The following is a 24,973-nucleotide window of genomic DNA, read 5'->3' as shown; positions in this document are numbered from 1 at the left end:
TCATATAACTCAAAGAGAAATTAATATCACAAAATGACTAATGGTAAAACATGGCAGCTAATTACTGTACACATGACGCATGTAAAGATGAGATTTCAATGTACTAGACCATAATGATGTCATTGTAATCGGTTCCAGCATTTCAGAGTAATAGGGTATTCTCTAGGAAGCCAGGCAAAGGGGACAGTACAATATAATCACCCCTCCCCCCGTTAGCTTAATAGGGATGGGGGGCACACAATGAGAATGGTATAGGGCCCCCGCATTGGCAGCGACTTGCCATGACTTGACATCAAGGAATATTATTTAGTCCTCTACAATGTTGCTTCACGTGTGGACTAAACATTTATATTTCTGAGAATATGTCATTTTTTTCTCTCCCTCCTCTACATATTCACATTCTCAAATTATTTATGGTGGATTGAGTACTAATTGTTGTACAAAAATGCATTGTTTCAAATAAGAAGAATTCTTGAACCACCTTGAAGTTTACCAGAGATCACAAGGTGTTTGCTAAGGCAGAACTTCCAAGTTATAGGAGCTGGATGCGGAGAAAGACCCCAAGTAATACGTCTAATTAATCTTGTGGTGGTTCCATCTAACCTGCATTACATGGCCTTTTTTTTATATATTACATTGTATATTTATTGCATTATATTTTTTTTAGTCTTGCTTCTTTTGTCAGCTAAAGGGTTGTCCAATTTTGGCTAACCGATTTTTAATAAAACACGACCCCTCAAATAGGGGCTACCATACACCCCTGTCAGTAACCCCTCTGACCTGACCTGCGCTTTAGCTGTTGGCGCTGGTGGACTAAGTTGTCAATGCGCTCACTTGTAAGGAAGACAAGTAGATTTATATGTGGTGTAACACATGGATTTAGGTTAGAGAAGGATTAGTGGGCAGCTCATTTAATATGTCAAATTTTTATCATTCTGTACATTGCGGTATATGTTGGCATCATATAAAAACATCATAATAATACATGAAATAATAGGTGGTCTTTCTGAAGTCTTACGTTGTTTATCGTATGGATATTGTGACATTTCTATAGAACATAGTCTCTATTTGTGGACTAAAATACATTTCCTTGAAAGCGACTGTATACTTATTTTCCAGGTACGAAATTAATTTCAACCAAGGAAAACAAGTTTCAGCAGAATTAGATAACTGATGTAAGAGGAGTTTATAGCATCAATTACTTAATGTATCCAAGGTTCATTTGAATGGAATATTAGTGGGAATCGTGGAAGCAGATTTGAGTAATATTGGATGAGTTGGTCCGTTTATTGTGTTGATAATTTTGTATTTTGTTTATCCAATAAGAACACTTGAAAGCTGAGTTGTTTCCGGTCATACTATATTAATCGCATGTTTTTGTGATCTCAGTGAATAGTACAAATTTAGGATACGTTAATGCATTGTGCTCAAACACTATATGGGGTATTCAATTGACGCAAGATTTTTTTTTTTGTCATTTTAACACTGTTTTTTTTCATGTTCGATCGGGTTAACTTTACCCATGATTCAATTCCATTTTTAACGCTCCGTTTTTTTGTCATCAATTGGTCCTCTCGTGGTCCAGTAGAAGGTCTATTGAAAGTATAGGGGAGGCCGCCCCGTTAAAAGCTATTCAATTGTTTTTTAACACGGCGCGTTAAACAGACCAATATGCTGTTTTGTCTCGCACCTCTTTGGGGTGTAATAAAAATAAAAAACCTCTGAAAACTATTGAAATCATGTAATAATGAGAAAAAAAAAGATAAACTATGTTTATCACTAATGCCTTATATGTAAAAGGTGATTTTCTTGTGAAAAAATAATGAAATAAAAAAAAAACATAAAAAATAAAATAAAAATCAATAATTAAATATCTTTATGTATGTTTTTGGTACAAATATGTTTGTACTAATCTGCTTTGACATGGTATAGATGATTCTATAGCAAAAATAGTTAAATAAAAAAATATGCTAAAGTAAGTACTGTAATGTAGATATTATCAACTAGAATGGTTGTGTAATACAATCTAATGTATGAAAATGTAGCCAATCCTTTTTTTTGTGTTATACATGACTGCGTTAAAACTCCCCTTAACTTCCCTAAAAACTCGCAAACACAATGATTAACGCGCAGGTTCAGCGTTCCCTCTTTTTCAATTGAATTGCACGAATTTTCACGCTGCGTTAACTAAAAACGGTCGGTATAGCAGTTAAAAACCCGCGGGTGTTTTTTTGTTTTTAACCTGGCGCGAAAAAAAAATCTTGAGGCCAATTGAATACCCCCCTATGGCTCAAGAAATTGTGTTTTCCATTAAAGACTATTGGTGATAAGGGACATATTAAGATATAAACTGGTATGTGAGATTACAGAGGCGCAGGGTATGCAACAAATTCTACTTCATCTGTATCTGACATTAGTGCAGACTAATTATTCCTATTGTGTTTGAAAATGTTTACAGAAAAATCAAAGTTTAATCACTAGTAATACAAACTCTTCCATGTTCCCATCTAACCTTCAAACTGGATTAACTAAACCTTGTTCCAGCAGATTAAATAAAATTCACCCTTTAATTTTTTTACAGCGAAGCTGCTAGAATTTTGCAGGTTGAGCAGAATATCCCAATCCGACAGTTATAACTCACAATAAGGTTTTAATAGCCTGTATGGGGGTCTCTCAAGTACCAGTGTCATGCTCTGAATATTTAGTGTGTTAAACAATCACATAATAGCTTGTCGTGTAAATGGTATTTCCCAGAAGTAATTTCTCCTAAACAGGATTTAATTGTTAATACCACAACTATGTTAAGGGCTAATATACATTGGTGTTTTTACATTTGTTGTGTACATGTTGTTACCATACTTATTGGTATTTGGGTCTTTTGCATTACGTTACATTAGTTTTGTAATGGCATTTTTTGGTGGTTAAATACATTGTTCCCACCTTCTGTGGTCTCTGCATCGCAAGTAAAAACGCCAGTAGAATGAGGCCTAAGATAGACGATTTAATAAAAATAACTATACTGTTTATTTAAGCATTCAAAATAAAACATGTAAAAAACCGTGAACAATGTAATATCTTGGTATAAACAAAATAAACTTAAGGTTACTTTGTGTAATATAATGTTCCTATGGGCTTGTGTTACTTTGTTTCTGACAATCTGTCTGTCCTTTCAATCTGTTACAGATAATTGCGACGATCCGTTGGTATCCATGTTGCCGTTGACAGCATTTGACAGCTCCTCAGAACTATACACTAGTTCCAGCCACAGCAATGCCAAGCTGAACAGCCGACATGGTAAGATCACTGTACGCAGTATCTGTCACCATCCTACAGAGTTTTGATGAATAATTCATCAGACACAAATTGTCTAATCAGAATTGACTCTTATGGTAACAAAAAAAATATAATTACAAGCAAACATATTTTTTGTTGGGTTGTAAAATAAAGAATTGTAATTTTAATTTAAAGGAGCAAATATAAAAATCTTTGTTAATTACATTAATTTTCAACAAAAAGCAATAGTGATTTTTTAGCACATCTGGCAAGTTTCAGTGTGCAAGCTAAGGTGAATTTTATGGTGTGTTATTGTGTTGGCAAAGGGATGGATCAGATGGGGCCACATTTCATTTTGTAACTATCCACAAAGATGATGAAGATTTTGATGAGGATGATGATGTTGATAATGATGATGTTAATGATGATATTGTTGATGATGTTGGTGATGATGCTGCTGATGATGATGTTGATGATGTTTTAGATGATGATGTTGATGACGTTGGTGATGATGATGATGTTGATGTTTTTGATGATGATGTTTATGATGATGATGATGATGAAGATGTTAATGATGTTGATGATGTTGGTGATGGTGATGATGATGTTGGTCATGATGATGATGTTGGTGATGGTGATGATGATGTTGGTCATGATGATGATGTTGGTGATGGTGATGATGATGCTGGTCATGATGATGATGTTGGTGATGGTGATGATGATGTTGATGATGTTGGTCAAGATGATGATGTTGGTCAAGATGATGATGTTGATGATGTTTGTTGTGATGATCATGATGATGATATTTTAGATAATGATGTTGATGATGTTGGTGATGGTGATGATGATGTTGGTCATGATGATGATGTTGGTGATGGTGATGATGATGTTGGTCATGATGATGATGTTGGTGATGGTGATGATGATGTTGGTCATGATGATGATGATGTTGGTGATGGTGATGTTGATGATGTTGGTCAAAATGATGATGTTGATGATGTTCGTGGTGATGATCATGATGATGATATTTTAGATAATGATGTTGATGATGTTTTTAAAGGTGATGTTAATGATTGTGTTGATTATGTTAATGATGATGATGATGCACCACAGCTGGTTATATCACTTGTAGTAGTGGTTGAATGCCAGCTAGCAGAAGATCACTTTATTAGTGATCCAACACTGCTGAGGTTCTGGAGATAGATTAGTCCTCCATGTACCCACCTCGCCCCTCACACAAGAGGCCACCATGGATAATGTTATAATTACATTACGGAGCTATTTTGATTACCCCAGTGAAGCAGGACTGTGTCTGCATTGGGGAACTCAGCCTTTTGTTGGAAAACTTTATTGGTTGCCTATGAACACAATTAAATAGTTCTTGATCCCGATTTTGGTATAACAGAGACTGCCAGCTACATGGGCGAGTCAAACACCTGCAGGGCACTGTCTTTATATATTCATTGAAGCCTGGCATGGTGTATGTATATAGTGGGCAGCTGCCGGGTGGTCAGTGATAAAGGACTCATCATAGTATAGCTGGTGAGTGGGAATATATTTAGTAACTTCCCATCTCTGTGATACCCTGTAGCAATGAATGTCGATGTAGTGCTTGAACATTGTTACAATGTAATTTTTGGAGTATTCTAACAGTGACTCTTTAGTGAATATCCACTGAATCGAGTAGTTCCAGTGATATAATGTTCTGCCATTCCACAACGTAGTTGTAAAAATGCATTTTGTGGTATGACTGTAGCTGGAACAATAACAATCAATTCATTCTGCTCTGTGGTGGTGGTTGGGGGGCTGTAGTACAGGGAAACCTTAAGGTCAAATTTTGCTATCAAAGTTTTTTTGGCCAAATGCAAAACAGCGTAAATATTTAATTGAAAGGTTTTGAAAATTTCGGTCAGTTCTTCTAAAAAGTAAACTTTTAGAAATATTAAATGAACAGAGCTCAGAAAATAAAAATAGATCATTAAAATTACTTTTATATACAAAATAAGAGGCATTTGGTCAATACAAAAAAGCGGGAACTTTTACAGGGACAAATAAAAAATCAGGACTGTCCATAGAAATCAGATACAGTTGTCAACTGTGACATGCAAAAGTAAAATCCATGTTGAATGTGATATAATTTATATTCTTTCAGTTGTCTCTATGCAGACAGCTCTTATTGCGAACAGACATTCTTGGCTGCCGTCAATCGGATGCCATTTCATTCAGGCAAATAGCTCCCAATTGTTCATGATATTTCCCATTATATTATGTCAGATACATTGTAATCAGTCACAATGTACAGTGTATTGTAGCACTCAAGATAATACTGAGCTGGTAGAATCGCTTATCTTCCCCGTGCATACATAACACTCCCTTGTGATTCAGTTCTAGCATAGTTTAAAGTCTGTGTGATTCAGGCTCTAAAGAAGAATGTATTATAGTGACCTGAACTGCAGTTATAGTAACAAGCGATTACTGTCACAACTGTCTGGGATTCGAACTGAGAACCTGTTCTGGCTCCTTCATTGTATCTCTTGTGCTATCACAGCAGTCTGGGCTCCAGAGTCTGTGGTTACACAACCGTTCATCTCCCCTAAAAGGGTTCTAGATACATTTATATCACACACTTCTTATTTACATGGAAATTTCCTAAAGGAACTAAAGGAATTTTATTAATCATTATCATTATATACCTCTTTCAAGAATTCCATCAGCAGTAGTTTCACTTCCCATTGGCCAGCGAACAGCAACATTTGGGGAGTGAATCAGTTTCCCTAAGAGTACATTATCCCAGACGTTCTATTAGCTGATCCCTCCTTACTGATGTCCATTGCAGGCAGAGACAGAATTAGTGTGAGCCTTGTATATATGACATTTTCCCTACACCAGTGTCAGGCGTAGCCCGTCAAAGGGCATTCAAACCTATACGTGTTTTTTTTTATTTTTTCTTTGAAAATATTAGGGTGACTATATAAAAAATATTCTTGTTAGTTGATGATGATGCCAGCTTGCTGAGATCACCAACCAGTAGAGTTTCCATTGTTTGCCGTCTCTTCTTAATGATTTCTTTATCTTCTCCGAGATCTCTCCTATTAGTTTTATTGCAGTATACAATATAATTGGGTCTAGTGACAAAGGGATATGTATGATGTCACCGGGGGCATGGTGGGGTAAAACATAAAACTATATCTAGCTGACAGAAGAGATCTCGTAGGACATAAGGAAATTATGGAGAAGAGAGAACCAGCAATGGGAACTCTACCGAACCATAAGCTCAGCAATGTACTTTCTCCTGTGCTAGTCACAATTAAGCAAAGGACAATTTTGAGGAATGTACCCTTTAACCTTGCTTCTATCTATCTATGTATCTCTCTATCTATCTATCTATCTATCTATCTATCTATCTATCTATATTCTATCTATCTATCTATCTATCTATCTATCTCATATCGATCTATCTATCTCATATCTATCTATCTATCTCATATCTATCTATCTCATATCTATCTATCTCATATCTATCTATCTATCTATCTATCTATCTATCTATATTTTGTTATTATGTTATCCTGTGATTTGTTACTGTGTTCCTTCTGCAAATCAAAGTGGCTTTCAAACCTTCTTTGATGTTTTTGTTTCCATTGTCCAAACTGATTCTGTCTTCTATCTCATGAACCGAGAGGAAATTTTTGCTGCCACAAAGTAACTAAGAACAAACGTCTACAGTGTTACAATGTTACAATGTTACAATGCCTAAGCTCAGCTGGCAGCAGATACTTCCTGTCTAGTTATTTAGTTTCTTGTTCTGCTTTTCCAATAACCCTGTCCTGTTAAATTGAGGAAGGGCTATCCAAACCGGTCAACGCCTTTACCACAAGTGTTATTGAAGTGCTTTGTAAACAGTAAATAATGGATTAAGCATTTACATTAGGACATGTTTTCACATATTAAAATTTTTGTTAATATGGTAAATAAAGTCTTAGGACATTCCCTTAAAATTTTTATCTTCTGTACCAGAGGTTGTAAAGGATTCTTTTATAAAGGCTAGATCTATTTGCTATCCTTGTTTTAGACAGTACATTTACATAACCATTTGTCTGATAATCTAGAACATTTGGAGCCTTAGGAAAACTAACAGATGGGTAAACACAATGAAATGAATCAGCAACTTGCATTAAAATAAGAAAGAGGCATCATTTGGTTTCTAACTATCCAGCGCTGTCAGGTCAGCATTGCTGCTTGTGGTGTGACACGCAGCAAATAAAATAATTATGCTTTTCAAAGAAATCTGTCGCTCTCCGGAGAGCCTCTGATCTGCACTTTAAAGTGGCTCAAACAGATGGAGTGTTCTAATTCCTAGCATCAGTGAGAGTTACAGGTGTACACACGCACTGACATTTTCAAAAGTGAAGATTCATTTATCCCATATTATTTCTGTGCAAGAGGCACATTAAGACCCATTTACTAAAATTGAATTTAGGTGGAAACGTTGCAATAAATCATAGAACCAATCAGACGCTTGTTCTCATTGTGCAACCTGCATTAGGTATATGAAAGCTAATTACTGATTGACTGCTGTGGTTTCATGCACTTAAATTCAATGTTAGTAAAGTAGCCGTAATATTTGTAATTCCACATTTCTGTTTACTTTGCCCTAAATGGAAAACTGTGTGCTAAAGAGATAAATAATTTATTTGAGATAACTGTTGCTTATGCAGTCATACACTGCCCAGGCTTGTGTTACAATAATTATTTTGATCCTATTATTGTTCTGTCCTGAAATTGTGACCCTGTCACCTCAATATATATATAAATATATGCTCTGTTATCTTTACACTGTGATCACACCGTCTATCATTACACTGTGCAGAGCTCCCAGATCAGTATAATGGGGAAGACACATAAAAGAACCAATTTTTTACCACTTTCGAACGACCTGTTTCATTAAATTAAACTTTTGTCCATTTTTCTCCAAACATACTGCTGGCTGTAGCCTTGGTTGTACTCGTTTTTCCGGATTAAATAATTCCTACACTGACTACTGTGGATTAAAAAAAATCCGAACACAATGAGGGCGACATGAATAGGGTAAGGGTTAGGATTAGTAATAGGATTAGGGTTAGGAATAGGGCTATGAATAGGGTTAGAGTTAGAATTTGGGTTAGGATTAGGAATAGGGTTAGGATTAAGGTTAGGAATAGGGTTAGGAATAGGATATGAATATGGTTAGGGTTAGGATTAGGGTTATAAATAAGGTTAGGGTTAGGATTAGGAATAGGGCTATAAATAGGGTTAGGAATAGGATAAGGGTTAGGGTTAGGATTAGGGTTAGGGTTAGTATTAAGGTTAGGGTTAGGGTTAGGATTAAGGTTAGGGTTAGGGTTAGGGTTAGGGTTAGGGTTAGGGTTAGGATTAGGAATAGGGTTAGGGTTAGGAATAGGGGTAGGATAGGGTTTGGTTAGGATTAGGGTTAGGATTAGGGTTAGGATTAAGGTTAGGAATAGGATAAGGGTTAGGGTTAGGATTAGGGTTAGGGTTAGTATTAAGGTTAGGGTTAGGGTTAGGATTAAGGTTAGGGTTAACATTACTGTAAGCCGCTGGGTCCTGCCATTGCCGCTTTAAAACAGGAAATCTCAGTGTCGCCATATGAAGTGACGTAATTTTCAAGTGCCGGCATATTGTGTGGTCGCGTTTTATAGGAGCCGTGTCGGAAATGTTCTGTGTCTGTTTCATAGTTACTGTATATTTTTTTTCATGTATATTTTTCTTCATTATCTTCTAAAAAAAAAATTGCCGCAGTTGTCAGTGCCGAATTTATTTCAAACGGAAAAGCGTAAATAGGGTGTTGCCTTTAGCCTAATTTATGGCTTGAATACCAGTCATCTTCCTGTAAGGGTGTGTCTAGGAGTCCTTCCCACTAATGTATAGAAGGAGACTCAAAAAATAGTTGCCCACCCCCTTAACACAGCAAAGAACGATATTAAACATGCAACATTTTCACCCCATTATCTTATTTTAATAATCTTACCCCACAAAATTAAATCAAATTTTTGCACTGCTCAGCAAAACTACAATTGGCCCCGGTCGCTTTATAATTGGCGGCTGATAAACGCTGCTGCCTCGGCAATAGTCCCACCCACTCTCTCCACTAACTGCTACAATTATTATTCCGCTACTTTGTATCAGGCGTTTCCCCATCAGCTGTTGTGTGAGTTGTGTCACATGTTCTATCTAAAGGAAAACAACTCTGGAAAGGTTTTGCCTGCACAAAGCATTTCTAGAAAAACTAACCAATGTTTATACTGACAACTGAATGAGAACATGTTAATTCATAGTCAAAAGACCACTTAAGGAAACTCAATGTGTTTGATTTGATAATTGTCCTTTTCTTTTGCAGAAAATTGCAGCGCTGAACAATACAATGATTATATTGTGCCATTATGATATTCTGTATTTATCTGCGTTATGTTCCTTTTTGCAGGAGCTGGCGGTTGGTCCCCGCTGGAGTCTAACACAAAGCAATGGCTACAGATCGATCTGAAGGAAAGGTTCGATATCACAGGGGCAGCCACGCAAGGCAGATACGAAAGTTCCGACTGGGTAACACGTTTCAGCGTTCTGTTCAGCGATACAGGACGGAACTGGAAGCCGTACCATCATGACAACACCATCTGGGTAAGATTTCATGTTTGAAATGCATTCTGCTCTTTAAACAGATGGTCAGTTTCAAACAAAGAACTGTTTCGTTTAGAGAGATGTTTGGGTCATAATATTTTTGTATTCATCGTTTAAGTTGTTTAGGTGCTTTTTTTTGGGCATGTTTTATTTTCATCTCTTGTTTTGCAAATAAAATATTTTTTGTAGGATTTGTTTCTGTCAGAATAAAACAGAGGTACTCCCATTGTTTAAGCTACACTGTTAGTTGTCCATCTGTGCGCAATGAGCGACAGGAAGACGCAAACCTCGTAGTGTAACCTGACGCAAACCTCGTAGTGTAACCTGCACATTTTGTTATTCATGAGAGATACAGAATACATTCATGTTTATTTCGTTTTTCTCCTGATGATGTTTGTTTTTGTTTTTTTTTGCTGTTTGTTTTTTTTCTTACCTGTGTATTTGTTCCATTAAAAATAACAGAGGAGAAGGATGTAGAATTACTATTTTAGAATATATTCTCTCATAGGGCCTTATGTAGTGTTTGACGCAACTTCTGTCTAAAACGCAGGCGTAGATTGCATCCAACAACACTTTCTACGTAGTATGGTGAGTCGGGGGCATCTCCGTCGATCACCATCGTTATCAGTTCATATCTTCCACCAGGGGGAGCTTGTACGCTCCCCATCCGCCTCTATTAGCGTACAGAGCTACCTGCGCAAAGTGCGACTGACTCTGCATTTTGGACCTCAAACAGGGCGGAGCTTACACATGTATCAATGTTGGGCGGTTATAGCACATGTTAATATCAATACTTCATGTTAAATAACTTTATTGTGCAACTTGGGGGATTATTTAGATCATCATTAGAGTTTTTCAGCCTTATAGCCACAGTATCTTATGTACTCGTCCTAAACTACAGCTTACAGGTAATATTGTGGACATTGCTAAAAGCTGCACTTTATACTCTTTTATTCTCAAGAAACGGAACATTTGAATTATCTATGGGAATATTAGCATCAGTGCAGCGTATAATGCTGTGCATTTAGGTAGAGCGTGAAGGGAGCAGGGCATTAATTATGCAGCATTAAGGGTTTTAAGGACATTGTTTTTGTACAGAACCTCCCACGGTGTAATGCTAAATAACACGTAAGAGCTTTCGCCACACACTCTGTGCTGCACTTACTGTCATCGTTATGGAATATAGATGGGATTTTCCTCTCCGTCACCTGGTGAAGCTTTCAGTCCATTGATTCAGCTTATAACCTGTAACGTTTGAAGTATTTCTGGTATTTAATGAGCCTGGCCCATCAGGGATGCAATGATTGTGCATCTTAATTTACATCAATTTCAGGGTTATTACAGGTGCCCAAATGTCTACACCAGGGGTTGGCAACGTTCATCTGTCAGTGCGACGGCTAAAATCTAGTCAAGCCCAGGTGTGCCAGTATATATATTTACATACACACATATATATATATATATATATATATATATATATATATATATATATATATATACACACACACACACGTGTTATATCTTATTTTATTATGCTAATATCATATTAATAGTAATGGCACAAACGCTCATGTCATGCCACACAGTAGTGCCCCCACTTTGTATTATGCCACATTGTTGAGCCCCAAATTCATATAATGCCACATAGTTGCCCCCCCCAATGCATATTATGCCACTGTTGTTCCCCCTATTCATATTATGCCACAGCTTCCCCCCCCAATTCATAGTATGCCACTGTTTTCCCCCAATTCATAGTATGTCATATAGTTATCCCCCCTATTTATAGTATACAAATTAGATGTGCCCCTCAATTTGCTGCTATCATTTACCCTTGGAGACTCGTCTTCCTCTAGAAACCCAGGAGCTGCTTCAATAAAACAACCGGTGATGGCCGAAACGGAGCTTCTGCGCATGCGTAGAAGGTCCGTTTCAGCTGTCATCGGCTGCTTTACTGAAGCGCCTTCAGCGCCGTTATGCCAGACAGAAGTGGTCAGCGTACCACGTCTGGCACACGTGCCGGGGACTGACAAGTCCTGGTCTACACAATGACGTAGTTCAGGACAGCGCCCATGAAGGGAGAAGGGTCTTGATCACTTGATTTGCACCACAGCCCCCCACACCCACCTCCCCGGCCCACTTTGAATGTTTGGGCAGGATCTTAACTCACTCTTTAGAATTTATTGTGTCCTCCTCGTCATCACATGTGAATCAGCCCGTGGCTTTAGATATTTAAAAGTTTTAAAAACTAATTTTCGCAGTTCAGCATCCTTCGAGTGGCCTGGCCGGTTTGTCCATGATGTGTTAGCAGAGATGGTGAATGGAAATCTGTGGAAACGTAAAAATATATAGTTCTGGGAAATCATTTTAAATAACTCAGTAATTAAAACTGATATTATAAATTCTCAGGATTTTTGATGTTACAATTAGGTTTTTATTCAACGTTTCCTATTATCTTTACAAACTTTTGCTCTTTGCAGGTGACTTCCCTGTGTGGGACATTCAGTGTGTTGCAGAGACAATGAGTGATTGACAGTTATGTGCTCATAATGCATTGTCTGCTCTCTCCATCTCTTAATTGTGTATTTTCCCTTCAAGCCAGAGTGCTATACATTACCCTTTTTATTTTTTTAAATGCTGTATTATGCTCATTGAAACTGTTAGATGCAGGATTACAACTGATATAAGATTTAAAATATTAATGCATAGAAATGATGGAGACAATATTGAATATAACATCAGTTTATGGAAGCTTCAAATAAATTTGAAATGTGTTAAACAAAAATTGCAATCTCTTGGGAAATATTCTGATCCTAAATCCATCAAATGTCACATTTAAGCTGCCGTGACATGTACAGGAGGAATTTCAATATTACAGTTACGTTTATTTGCTTGTAGACCTATGTGCTTTTACCAGTCAATAAACAAGACAGTGAGACATAAATAATGAATGATAAAAAGGTCATCTTTAGCTCCATCTTTTAGTGTGATGTTTACAGTAGGGCGGCGTACACTTATAGCTGTGTTGTCGCAGACAAACACTCCACGTTCCTGACTGATGCCGGGATTGTGAAGCCATTTGGGATTCCGACGGTTGGGGATCACTTAGGAAACACGTCACCTCACACTTATATTCATTTACTCCCTAAAATAGCTATGAATTGAGCATCAAATTCTATTACAAGAAAACATTTCCATGATGAATAAGTTATTTTGTTAACATTCAAAACGTATTTTGGGAAAATTAGTTTATTTGTCTGAACCAGTAATAAGACCAAATTCTAGGAAACATCACAAGATTGTTTCACCTTCACTTATAAAACATTTGGAGGTGAATCTATTTTGGTCACGTCAAGTAAGTTCTTGCAGAGCATGACCCAGCAATCTCCTTTGAAGGTCATTGAGCGTTTCCCTCACAACCATATTAGCCCTCCAGTAATTGAGAGTTGGGGGTATATTTGTCAAGCAAAGAACCCGATGGCCATTGTCTTTGATAAAATTGCCATTTTAAAAAAAAAAAAAGCAAACCGCTGAGAATCTGCGGTTTCGGAAACTGCCGCTTGATAAAAATATCCCCCGCTCGCCAAATTTGTTATTTATAAATCAAATCATACTGGGATGTACTCAGCATATCTGTGAGGACGTTTAAATATTTTTGGGGTCCCGCAAGTGTGTAATAAGGGCTTAGTTGAATACCAGTCATCTTCCTGTAAAAAAAAAAAAAATAATGTTTCATTCACCCCAACCCCTAAAATTGTTGTCCCCTCAACAACATTTACCAGACTGCTTGAAAGTTTTACTTTTTGATCTGAAATAGTCATAGCAAACATCTTATTAACATAAATAATACATAGAAATAGTTGTTCTTAGAATTATCACATAATTAAAATGAAGCAATGGATGTTTTAAGTTAAAAATTAAAATTAACCAGAAATGATTAAGAGCCCCCTTAACCCCCTCAGACTCAGACAGTCCCGTAAATATTTAAAGGGGCGGTGGGTAAGGTTTTCATTCTTCCATCAGTTCATTGAAATAGACAAAACTTTATGGAAAATGGCAGTTATTTGAAAATAAAACCCACCCCTCCCTTTATCCAGTCATTGGTTTGGTCCACCAATGTCAGAATACTCGATCATCGCTCATCCATGCCAGCTCTGGCTTCCATGTTGGTCTGCTGCTCATTATTACAGTTAATCAAATTGACATCTAAAGACTGTCTTTGTTTAAAACAGAACTCTAATAAAAACACACAGGACATTTTATTTCATAAGCCCGAGGCCTGGTATTCTCTAGTGTAAAGGAAATATTTATCCACCATATTGAAAGACAACTGTTTGATATGTTGTTATATTGTTGCAACTTTAATCCCCAGTCGTCTGCCAACAACATATTTTGTAATTAGCACCATGATTCGGCATTTTACAGTGCGGAACACATTGTACTCGCTTTGTAGTTACGAGGTTGATAGTTGATTTGTTATCGGTTGAAGGATTTGCTCGCCCTCTCAGTTCCACAATAGGTAACTTGGAATGATATCCAGCCGGGCACAAGGACAGATATAATCTTACTAACTTTAACTTCTGAATGAGGATGTGTGCAAAGTACTGCAGGGGGGATCTGTGCAATATATTGCAAAAGGGGGATCTATGCAATGTGCTGCAGAGCGAGATCTGTGCAATGTTCTGCAGAGGGGGATCTGTACAATGTTCTGCAGAGGGGGATCTGTGCAATGTACTGCAGAGCGGGATCTGTGCAATATATTGCAAAAGGGGGATCTATGCAATGTTCTGCAGAGGGGGATCTGTGCAATGTTCTGCAGAAGGGGATCTGTGCAATATATTGCAAAGGGGGATCTGTGCAATGTACTGCGGAGGATGGGGGACTGTACAATGTACTGAAGGGGGGGGGGATCTGTCCAATATACTGCACGGGGATCTGTGCAATGTACTGCAGGGGGGAATCTGTGCAATGTACTGCAGAGGGGGGATCTGTGCAATCTACTGCAGAGGGGGGGGGGTCTGTGCAATGTACTGCAGAGGGGGGGGTCTGTGCAATCTACTGCAGAGGGGGGGTCTGTGCAATGTACTGCAGAGGGGGGGGTCTGTGCAATGTACTGCAGAGGGGGGATCTGTGCAATGTACTGCAGAGGGGGGGATCTGTGCAATCTACTGCAGAGGGGGGGGGGTCTGTGCAATCTACTGCAGAGGGGGGGGGGTCTGTGCAATCTACTGCAGAGGGGGGGTCTGTGCAATCTACTGCAGAGGGGGGGTCTGTGCAATTTACTGTGGGGGGGGGGGATCTGTGCAATGTACTGCAAAGGGGGTAATCTTTGTAGTGTCCTGTGTCAGTTTAAGTAATAGTACAGAGATGGTCGCTCACCTGGCAGTCAGCATAATATGGGGCCCTCATTGCTAGAGGGTAAAATATTAACTTTGCCTTTTCTGGACCTTTTAAGTGTAGGACACAGATCGTCAGAGCTAAGGGTGAGAGAACTGTACAGCACAGTGACCCCGTCTGACCCACTGACCACCCTCTGACACTCTGTGAACAAGGCTGTTAGCGTCTCTCTCTCACCTATGAAAAGAGAGATGGGGAACGTTATAAAGACACTAACATGAACGCCAACACCACAGGAATGAGGCTGATGGTTCTTTAATTCTGTGATAAAGAAATACTGAGAGTGAAGGTATCTAGATGTCACCTTCCTAATGAGGTCACCAAAAACAGGAACCTTGGTAGCTGGTTCAGAAAAAGTCACATAATATTCATAAGACCATAACTATTAGTATCCCCCGTAGGCGACCGCCCCATAACCTGGAGGACACTAGAACTCCTGTACCTACGTATATTGTTACAAAGGAAGCAGAAGTCTTGGCCATCTATGTCTATGTCTGAGGGATGATGGTGCAGCCAGTTAATAACATTACTTGTCTATAAAGTCTATAACTGCAGAGCTGGCTGCTATATCATTCCTGACCTATGGCCTAAACAGGCTAAATCTCGACACGCTACTAAAAATCACATGACTTTCCCGAAAACGCCTCTGCAGTTTCTTTCCTGTAATTGCTGTCAGTGCAGCAGGTGGAGATTTCAGTTTCTGTTTTGGCAGCAATGAAACACTTCAAAAGCTAATATACAAATGAAGGTCACATTTCCAGTGCGGAGCGGTGTTGTCTGACCTCCTGACATCACTCTCTAAGATCTAAATAATTGATAGGAAAATTTCGCTGTCAGATTGATAAGCCCACAGCCTTGCATTGCAGCCCAAATGGGTAACGCTGAATATGTAACGAGATTCTGTAACTCACAACTGAGTGCAAGGACTCTATGGAGTCTATGAAAAGAATAATAACTATTTTGCAACCATTATTTAACAACTGTTTTCTCATTAGTTGTGTTATTTCCTTGGAATCTCCAAACTTACCTACCCAAAGCGCTACGGAATATGTTGGCGCTATATAAATATATGATGATGATGATGATACCCAGGACTTGGGCGATGCTCTGACGAAGCACATACATGTAGTACTGCATCCAGAGTCTTCATCTGTAACCCAAAACATCCAACAATCCTTGCTTGGCAAAAGAAAAAGCCCCCAAATACTTCCGGCACATATTGAGCTAATTACACCACTAGGGCTATTTATAAAATGGGAAATACCCAACGCCCTGTGCTGACCAGCTTGGGGCTGGTTTGTCATTATGGCGGCAGGGGGATCCCACGCGGAGGGCTCCTCTGCTGTAGTGGGAAAGCATAGCGCTTGTACCCCGATTTTGCTAGTACCAGCCTAAGCTGGCAGCACTAAGGTTAAGCTATTTTGTGGTGGGGGCATGCATTGTGTTCTATTTTATTTTTTCATTTTTACTGTAATTCTAGCAGTAACACCACCGGCATCTTAAGCTGTTTGGGTGGGGGAGGTGTGGGGACGACAGTAGTGCCTTTTGACATTGTGTTTAGACCGGATATCTTCTGTAGTCTGCAGCCAAGAGGAGACCGGCTATCTTCTGTAGTCTGCAGCCAAGAGGAGACCGGCTATCTTCTGCAGTCTGCAGCCAAGAGGAGACCGGCTATCTTCTGCAGTCTGCAGCCAAGAGGAGACCGGCTATCTTCTGCTGTCTGCAGCCAAGAGGAGACCGACTATCTTCCACTGTCTGCAGCCAAGAGGAGACCGGCTATCTTCTGCTGTCTGCAGCCAAGAGGAGACCGGCTATCTTCTGCTGTCTGCAGCCAAGTGGAGACCGGCTATCTTCTGCTGTCTGCAGCCAATGGGAGACCGGCTATCTTCCACTGTCTGCAGCCAAGAGGAGGCCGGCTATCTTCCACTGTCTGCAGCCAATGGGAGACCGGCTATCTTCCACTGTCTGCAGCCAAGAGGAGGCCGGCTATCTTCCACTGTCTGCAGCCAAGAGGAGACCGGCTATCTTCTGCTGTCTGCAGCCAAGTGGAGACCGGCTATCTTCTGCTGTCTTCAGCCAAGTGGAGACCGGCTATCTTCCACTGTCTGCAGCCAAGTGGAGACCGGCTATCTTCTGCTCTCTGCAGCCAAGTGGAGACCGGCTATCTTCCACTGTCTGCAGCCAAGAGGAGACCGGCTATCTTCTGCTCTCTGCAGCCAAGTGGAGACCGGCTATCTTCCACTGTCTGCAGCCAAATGAAGACCGGCTATCTTCCGCTGTCTGCAGCCAAGTGGAGACCGGCTATCTTCCACTGTCTGCAGCCAAATGAAGACCGGCTATCTTCCGCTGTCTGCAGCCAAGAGGGGACCGGCTATCTTCTGCTGTCTGCAGCCAAGAGGAGACCGGCTATCTTCCACTGTCTGCAGCCAAGTGGAGACCGGCTATCTTCTGCTCTCTGCAGCCAAGAGGGGACCGGCTATCTTCTGCTCTCTGCAGCCAAGAGGGGACCGGCTATCTTCTGCTCTCTGCAGCCAAGAGGGGACCGGCTATCTTCTGCTCTCTGCAGCCAAGAGGGGACCGGCTATCTTCTGCTCTCTGCAGCCAAGTGGAGACCGGCTATCTTCTGCTCTCTGCAGCCAAGTGGAGACCGGCTATCTTCCACTGTCTGCAGCACACTGCCTATCTTTGAAAAAAATTGCAGATTTAAGTAATGAACAACAAGTAGGAGGGACATTTGTCATGCAGGCTGTTACCGTTTTAGCAGCTGTCAGCAGATTCCCACCACGAATTAAACATGCAATTGCCAAACTTGGCATCTTCTATGCAAATAAACTATTTCTAAATAGATTTAGCAGTGTACTTATCTGGTTTGGATGCAGAGGAATATAAAGCATTTTGCTAAACAAATGCATCATTAATTTGCTCTCAGCAAACAGTTTGCAAAGATTAGCCGAGTTATTTCGCAGTGATAAGCAGTTTGTAAACAGCATAACATAGTGCGACGAACCCTCCCAGCGACTCCGATGTAAATGGTCACATAACGTGTCCTTTCTATGTTCTTAATCAATACACAGTGCACATTATGTAAATAGTGTCATTGTTACAGACATTCCCTTTGACCAGAAATTGAAGAGTTAAGGTTAGGATTTATTTAGCAAAAACATTTTGTAAATTTGTATCAATATGAAGTTGTAATTCCCACAATAAAATTGTTTGGTCTCTTTCAAATAGCAATTAAACTGAAACTGGAAATATAATCTAAAAAAATTAGAAAACTTTTTAAACTTCCATATAAAACTGAAATATTCTCACATGTGTAAATGACTTATTATATACAGATGTATATTAATTCTAGAGATGTACGCAAGTTTGTATGTTATTTTGTATAAATAGGTCGTACCGTGCACTATATTGAAAGAAGAAATTAAATTATATGTTACACAGAATTAATAGCACTCTAATTTCAAAAATGTTCTTGACTTAAAGGATTACTCTGCCTGTAACTAAAATGCAATTTTCAGTGGAGTCCAATCAGTTTATTATAAAACTAAATTGCACTTACTGTGTTTCTGCCATTTGCTTGGATCCCTGATGGGTGTAACTCTTCCAGTGTTGCTAGCGAGTGGATCGGCTGCATGCTCATGTATATCAGGTTTAGCCCACAAAATAGTTTGTGGAATTCATTGAATTAATATTAAAAACAAATTGTATTCACTGTGTAAGAACTATTTACTGCAACTGCCGGGTTTTTGTAGGAGTCACCTGTGGCTGTAATGGTTTCATACCACGGTCCTCTATCCTCTCATGGCAGGGCCGGTCTTTGCAAATACGGGGCCCTGTGTGATATCCATTGTGGGCATCTCAACCCCCTAAAGGGTGCGTGGATATTGTTACACTGTTACTTCCCTCTCACCTCCCCCACAGTTCTCCCTCTATCCTTTCTGCCAACTTTTTCATGTTGTTCATTGTAAATGGGTATTTTCTCTCTCTCTCCAGTTCCCCTCCCCTCTACGGTTCTCCCATCCTCTGGTTTTCCCTTTTCTCTATCTCTACTCTTGTTCTCTCTCTGTTTCTCTATCCTTGCGCCTTCTGGCTCTTTGCCTCCCTCTCTCTCTCTTCTTTTTCTCTCTTTCTTTCTTTTCTGTCTCTTCTCTGATTCTCCATCCCCTCCCCCAATCTCGGGTTCTACCTATCTCTGCTTCTCTCCTCTCCTTCCCTTTGGTTCTTTCTTACTCTGGTTCTCTTACCTCTAACTCACCCCCTGCTCCTTACCACGCCCCCCCCCCCCCTTATCCCCAGTCCTCTCTGTAGCAGTTCTCTTACCCTATCTTCCAGGTAGTCTTACGTCATTACGTCCACCCGCTTAACAATGAAGCTGCACCTCTGCCTTTTTTTAACTTACTGTGGGTCCACAGTATTACTATAATACCAGTTATACTCTAGCACCAATGGGGCAATAAGAGTTGTTAAGTGTAGAAGCCACTGAAGCACCTCGCCCTGTGCTGAAACGCCATTGGCAGCCCCCAAAAAAAACAGTTTTTGTATTAATTTTAACTCATGAACCTAGGCCAAAAATTGCATATTTATGTTTATGCTCTCTAGCACGGTGTATATGTAATTACTCCTCACTGTGATGAAACGTCTGCTATGTTCTGAGGGCTGGACGTAGCGAGTCCTCTATTAGGATACAATTGGCCCCCTGTACTAAGCCATCTTACTGAACGAACAGACTGGAGTTCTCCTGTAATAGTATAGAAGTTGAAAAACAGCAAAATCTGCAAAACCAACCAATGGTCGAAGTCAGTTCATCAATTATTTCAGCTCCAGGCCATGAATTGCCACGATGGATAGATATCGTAGGGAAAGGCAGGAGGTTTATGTGTTGAATAGTGTATGATTGTATGGCTATATGAGTGCCAGAGACGACTTGTATATAAAAACATGAATTGTAATGAAGACACATTTTTATATACTTCACCTTTTGACACTGTATCGAGCGATTGAGCTACAATAATGTGGAGGATCCTGTTAAGTGGAAACAATGGATTTTTCCTTACAGAATTATGGTTTCAGCACTTTGATGGGCCGCAGGGACGGAGGACATGTAAGGGTAAATAATTGGATTGCAGAAATACCGTACACCTCTGCAAATCCTGCGTTAGGAAATAAAAACTCAACTAATATATGCACTGTCTGCATTTGTTTGCTACAGTAGCTGTCCCAACTTCTGCCATGTACGATCTAAATAATTATTACAATATTTATAGTACATGGGAAGGAAACATTGTGTTCCTACTCATAATCTCAGTGATTCTGGGATCAACTCATTCTTCCTGCAACTTCTGTTATGTCTACCGTGCTTGAAGGACAGTACGGTGGCTTAGTGGTTAGCACTTCTGCCTCACACAAGCTGAAGTGTAGTAAATATCAATATACTGCCATCTACAGAGACTGCAGTATATCCCACTACCGCCAATACACAATACTCTACTCGTTTTCCCAGTCAGACTAACCTGTGATAAATACATTCAAATCACATCATTTAATTTCATCTAAGGTACTCCAGTAGGAAAATAACTAGAAGCAATTGAATTAGAGATTGTGTGCCGGGTGAAATTGGCCATATTAAAAGCCACTATTTTTTAACCGGTAGTTTGAATACTTGATTAAACAACTGGTTGATCAGTGTATCAAGTTTTGAGATGTTATCCCACTGAGCAAAAATCTTCTGTTACATTAAACTTTCCATAATGACATGAATGTATAAACAATATTTGCATCCTAATAAGACTATCATTAGTTTATGAAAGTCCTGTGAGAATGTGCTGTGTCTATACTGCATAATTAGCTGAATTCCTGCTGATCCACGCATTTCACGTCGCGGGTCTGTCCTCTGTTAGTATTATATATAGTTATACCTCACACCTCATCACGAGAACTCTACAACAAGTGCTGAATCATCTGTCGTGTTTCTCTATTGTGTCCTTGTTTTCCTCTAGAAGGAAGAGACTTCGTTTTATTTTTCTTGCAGAATTCATATTAAAAAGAATCATATCAACCGAGGCAACTTCTACACATAAAGATGATTCATGAACAGACCTGTGATGCATTAAAACCTCATTTTCATCATGTTTCTCCCAGTGATCTTCTGTCTACTTATTATTCCATTTCCCAAAACTTTTCTTCTGGATGGGAGAATTTCATGCTGTTCTTGATGCTCATATTCATTTTATTATGCTGGACTTTTGTTATCTTGAAAGTGGGCATCACTAATAAAAGGGAACGAGTCCTCTGTTTTGGATTTTACTCTTGTATTTGTCTAACGTAAGGGATGGGTGTTTAACAATATTCTTAATGTAGGATCTTATCTAGTTCCTAGCGTAGTGTACAGCGCTGTGGAACCCTTGTGGCGTCTTATAAGTAAAAGTTAACAATAATAATCAGACTACTTTTGGAGCTCCCCATCAGAGCAGGTGTCATTAAGTCCCTTCTTCTCATAACACCTTTATCTTCTAGTAGGGATTTGCAGTCAATTTTATTGAGTTGTTATAAACCTATCTTAATGCAATGGCTTCAGCCTAATGTCAAGGGCTTTGTGTGACATCACTGTGGGCATTATGACTTCATAAGGGCATGGCCGAGTGTCAAGGGCTATGTGTAACATCATTGTGGGCATTATGACTTCATCAGGGCATGGCCGAGTGTCAAGGGCTATGTGTGACATCATTGTGGGCATTATGACTTCATCAGGGCATGGCCTAGAGTCAAGGGCTATGTGTGACATCATTGTGGGTGTTATGACATCATCGGGGCATGGCCTAGTGTCATGTGTGACATCAGAACAAGGATCATCGATCGGTCTCTCTCCGGCCTGCCAACGGGGTTACAGTGTGTACACTGGGTGTGAGTATGCAGGTTATATCGTTATCTGTTTTCTACGTCTAAGAAAATTACTTTAGAGATGATCCCTGAGTGTTCTGAATACTATCACATTACATAAGAATCCATTAAGATGACGTCTTCAAACTACAGTGAGGTCAGGAGAAAAAATGATTTTGTTACCAATTCTGGTCTTAAACGCCCCTTACAGCAAAATTATAGGTTGACTTACATAAAGGAGATACTGATGTATGAAAGTTCCAAGGAGCATTTGAGATACAGTTGTGATTGTGCGGGGAACTATTTTCCACCACACAGTCTATTGCCTGTCTACTTCCAAGTCAATAAATCGGATTACTCCACCCGGGAGAGGAAAAATCGCTGCGCAATAAAGTTTCTCTCGGCTCCAGTTTTGTTGTCAATATGTCTTTGAACAATATTATACACACAAGATCCAGCTGCTGCTGCGTCCGAATTGGATCGATTGAGATCCAACTCTACACATCATAACAATATTCATCTTCGTCTAGATATAAAGCACTAAATATAGCGCAAAGCTCTTAGGACACATAGGCGGTAAAAAATAACGCTAGTTAAAAGCATTGGCACAACCTGGTGCTGTACTTTACAAAGCATTAGAAGTTTGTTCATAAATGTATCTTTCAGCCTTGTTGCAGCACAGTGTTCTGTGTACTTAAGGAGAACTCCCACAGAACACCATTATATTTTACTGAGCGTTAATGCTGCTGAACGCAGCAGGCGATGCGGATAGAGGACTCTTGTCAGATAGAGAACGTACAGGTCCCTTCACTTACATAACTTTGTGGACTAATAGCAAAGCATTTTTAATAGCCTTAAAGAATGCTTTTTAAGCGCTTAACATTGACACTCATGTGTACAAAGACTTTCACGTAATGGATACAGTCCCAAGGAACACTGAGTGTCAATTTTACTTTGCATTTTTGTAAATGTGTCATTCTTACAATAATGTAACCAATTCCTTGCATGTTAAAACAGGATTTATATATCCACTGGAGCAAAGTTTCTATTTTCATGAGACTTTCTTGAATTTTTAGTACACTTTAAAAGGGGTCTTCCACATTCACGCAACCTTAATGTAGTTTGTACGTGCCTTCCTGACACTTTTACTGTATACACTTCTGGCTTTGTTACACACCTGAAGATTTCAAACATATTTTGTGAGATTTATCTCATATTTAATGCAATTTAAAATATGCTTCATATTGAGGTGAGAACATTTTCATTTGCAGTTTTATTTTTTTTCTTCTAGAACAGCTGTGAACTGTAATTTATAATGCTATTTTAATAGAAATGTACAGCAATTATGATAAAAAAAATCAAGTGTGTTTTCCACCATCTCTCCGTATTAATCCGTGTTTCTCTGTATGTTGATTTGAATGTGTTTTTCTCGAGTTGCGGAGCAGTCCTTTTGGATTTTGGCGCCAGGCAGTGACATTTAGGATGCTGGGAATAGAGCCGCTATAAGCCCTCTGGTACTTACGGATACAATTAAGCCTGGCCTCCAGCAAGTCTTAATACTCATACATTAACCTCTAACACCTACATAACAGCTGTGAATACATAAAGGCCTCTGTGCAGTAGAATGAAATTGTGTATATATACAATATACAGCGTATGCTGGCCTGGAATTTGTATAGACGCCTTACCGGGATAATCATGTTATTATTGTGGTCAGTAAGTGTCAATTGTAAGAGATATGCAAAGGACAGTTTATAGCATCCACAAATACATGCAACAATGACACTGGCTCGTGTAGCAAGGACAGTCCTCTATCATCACACCTCCCATTTAGTTTAAGGGGACTGTCCTGATTGCCATCTGATGCGACCACGCTCCAACGTGGCATGACCACACCCTGTAATTGTGTGTGTGTGTGGTGGACACTGGCTGTCCTCATTTATAGCGGTACAATGTTAATGTATAGGAAAAATGTAAAAGTGATTCAACAAATGGATAGCTTTAAATTGGAAGCAGCTAGAGCTTTAAAGTGACCTTTTAACTATTCTCACCCTGTGTATTTCCAGTCAAAATGGGAATCCTGCAATATTTAGCACAGATTGACATTCCAAGGGTCGTTCTCAAAACCAAGACTCCAGTGTGCGCCTACTAATGCAATAGACAGGCAAAAAGGAACATTTGCTCAAGTAGAAAGGCTCTAAGGCTTCGCACATTGGTGACTATTGGTGCTGGTTTTTCAAAACCGTCTTACCTCCTTGATATGACATAGTGAGATTGTGTGTTGGGTCACGCCTGACATTGGGCACTACCAAGTCCTCCCATAGGTCTGACGGATTTCTTGGGCAGTTCCAGGGGAGTTACGGTGTGACGAGAGTGATGGCTTGAGGGCGCTTTGTGAGTTTTCACAAGAACTTGAGTGAATCAGAGTAATGAGAGTAAAAAAGTAAAGAGTTATAAGCTTGAAAGTAGCAAGTTTGAGTCTTACACCCGTCTTGACCAAACCATTCGAGTGAAATTCTGAGCTGACCACTTGGATATATGATTCTAAGTGCTCGAGTGTTTCCGGCTTCTAACTGGAGGGTTCCATAACAAACAGGGGTCTATTTATCAATCCAATTTTTCATTAAAATCTAAAAATGGCAGTTTTTGGGGGATAGTTACATATTTAAGGATCATTTAAATTTATTTTTAGGGCATCGCAGCAGATATCAGAGATATCCACTGTGGTCTCAGTGTCTTCGAATGCAAAAGC

The 24,973-nt window shown here is 39.5% G+C and overlaps 1 protein-coding gene across 1 annotated transcript in view; it reads left to right on the top strand.

Moving 5' to 3' along the window:
* The window catches only part of CNTNAP5 (contactin associated protein family member 5), a 298,681-nt gene that overhangs the window by 55,822 nt on the left and 217,886 nt on the right, over positions 1 to 24,973 (top strand). Inside the window, exons 2-3 of the mRNA XM_075181121.1 lie at positions 3,184 to 3,294; positions 9,755 to 9,948. Of these exons, the coding sequence (XP_075037222.1) occupies positions 3,184 to 3,294; positions 9,755 to 9,948 (305 nt within the window). The remainder of the gene's footprint in view (positions 1 to 3,183; positions 3,295 to 9,754; positions 9,949 to 24,973) is intronic.

This window comes from Mixophyes fleayi, chromosome 7 (genome assembly GCF_038048845.1).
Source record: "Mixophyes fleayi isolate aMixFle1 chromosome 7, aMixFle1.hap1, whole genome shotgun sequence".
NCBI lineage: Eukaryota > Metazoa > Chordata > Amphibia > Anura > Limnodynastidae > Mixophyes > Mixophyes fleayi.
This window is presented reverse-complemented; position numbering and strand designations above follow the sequence as displayed.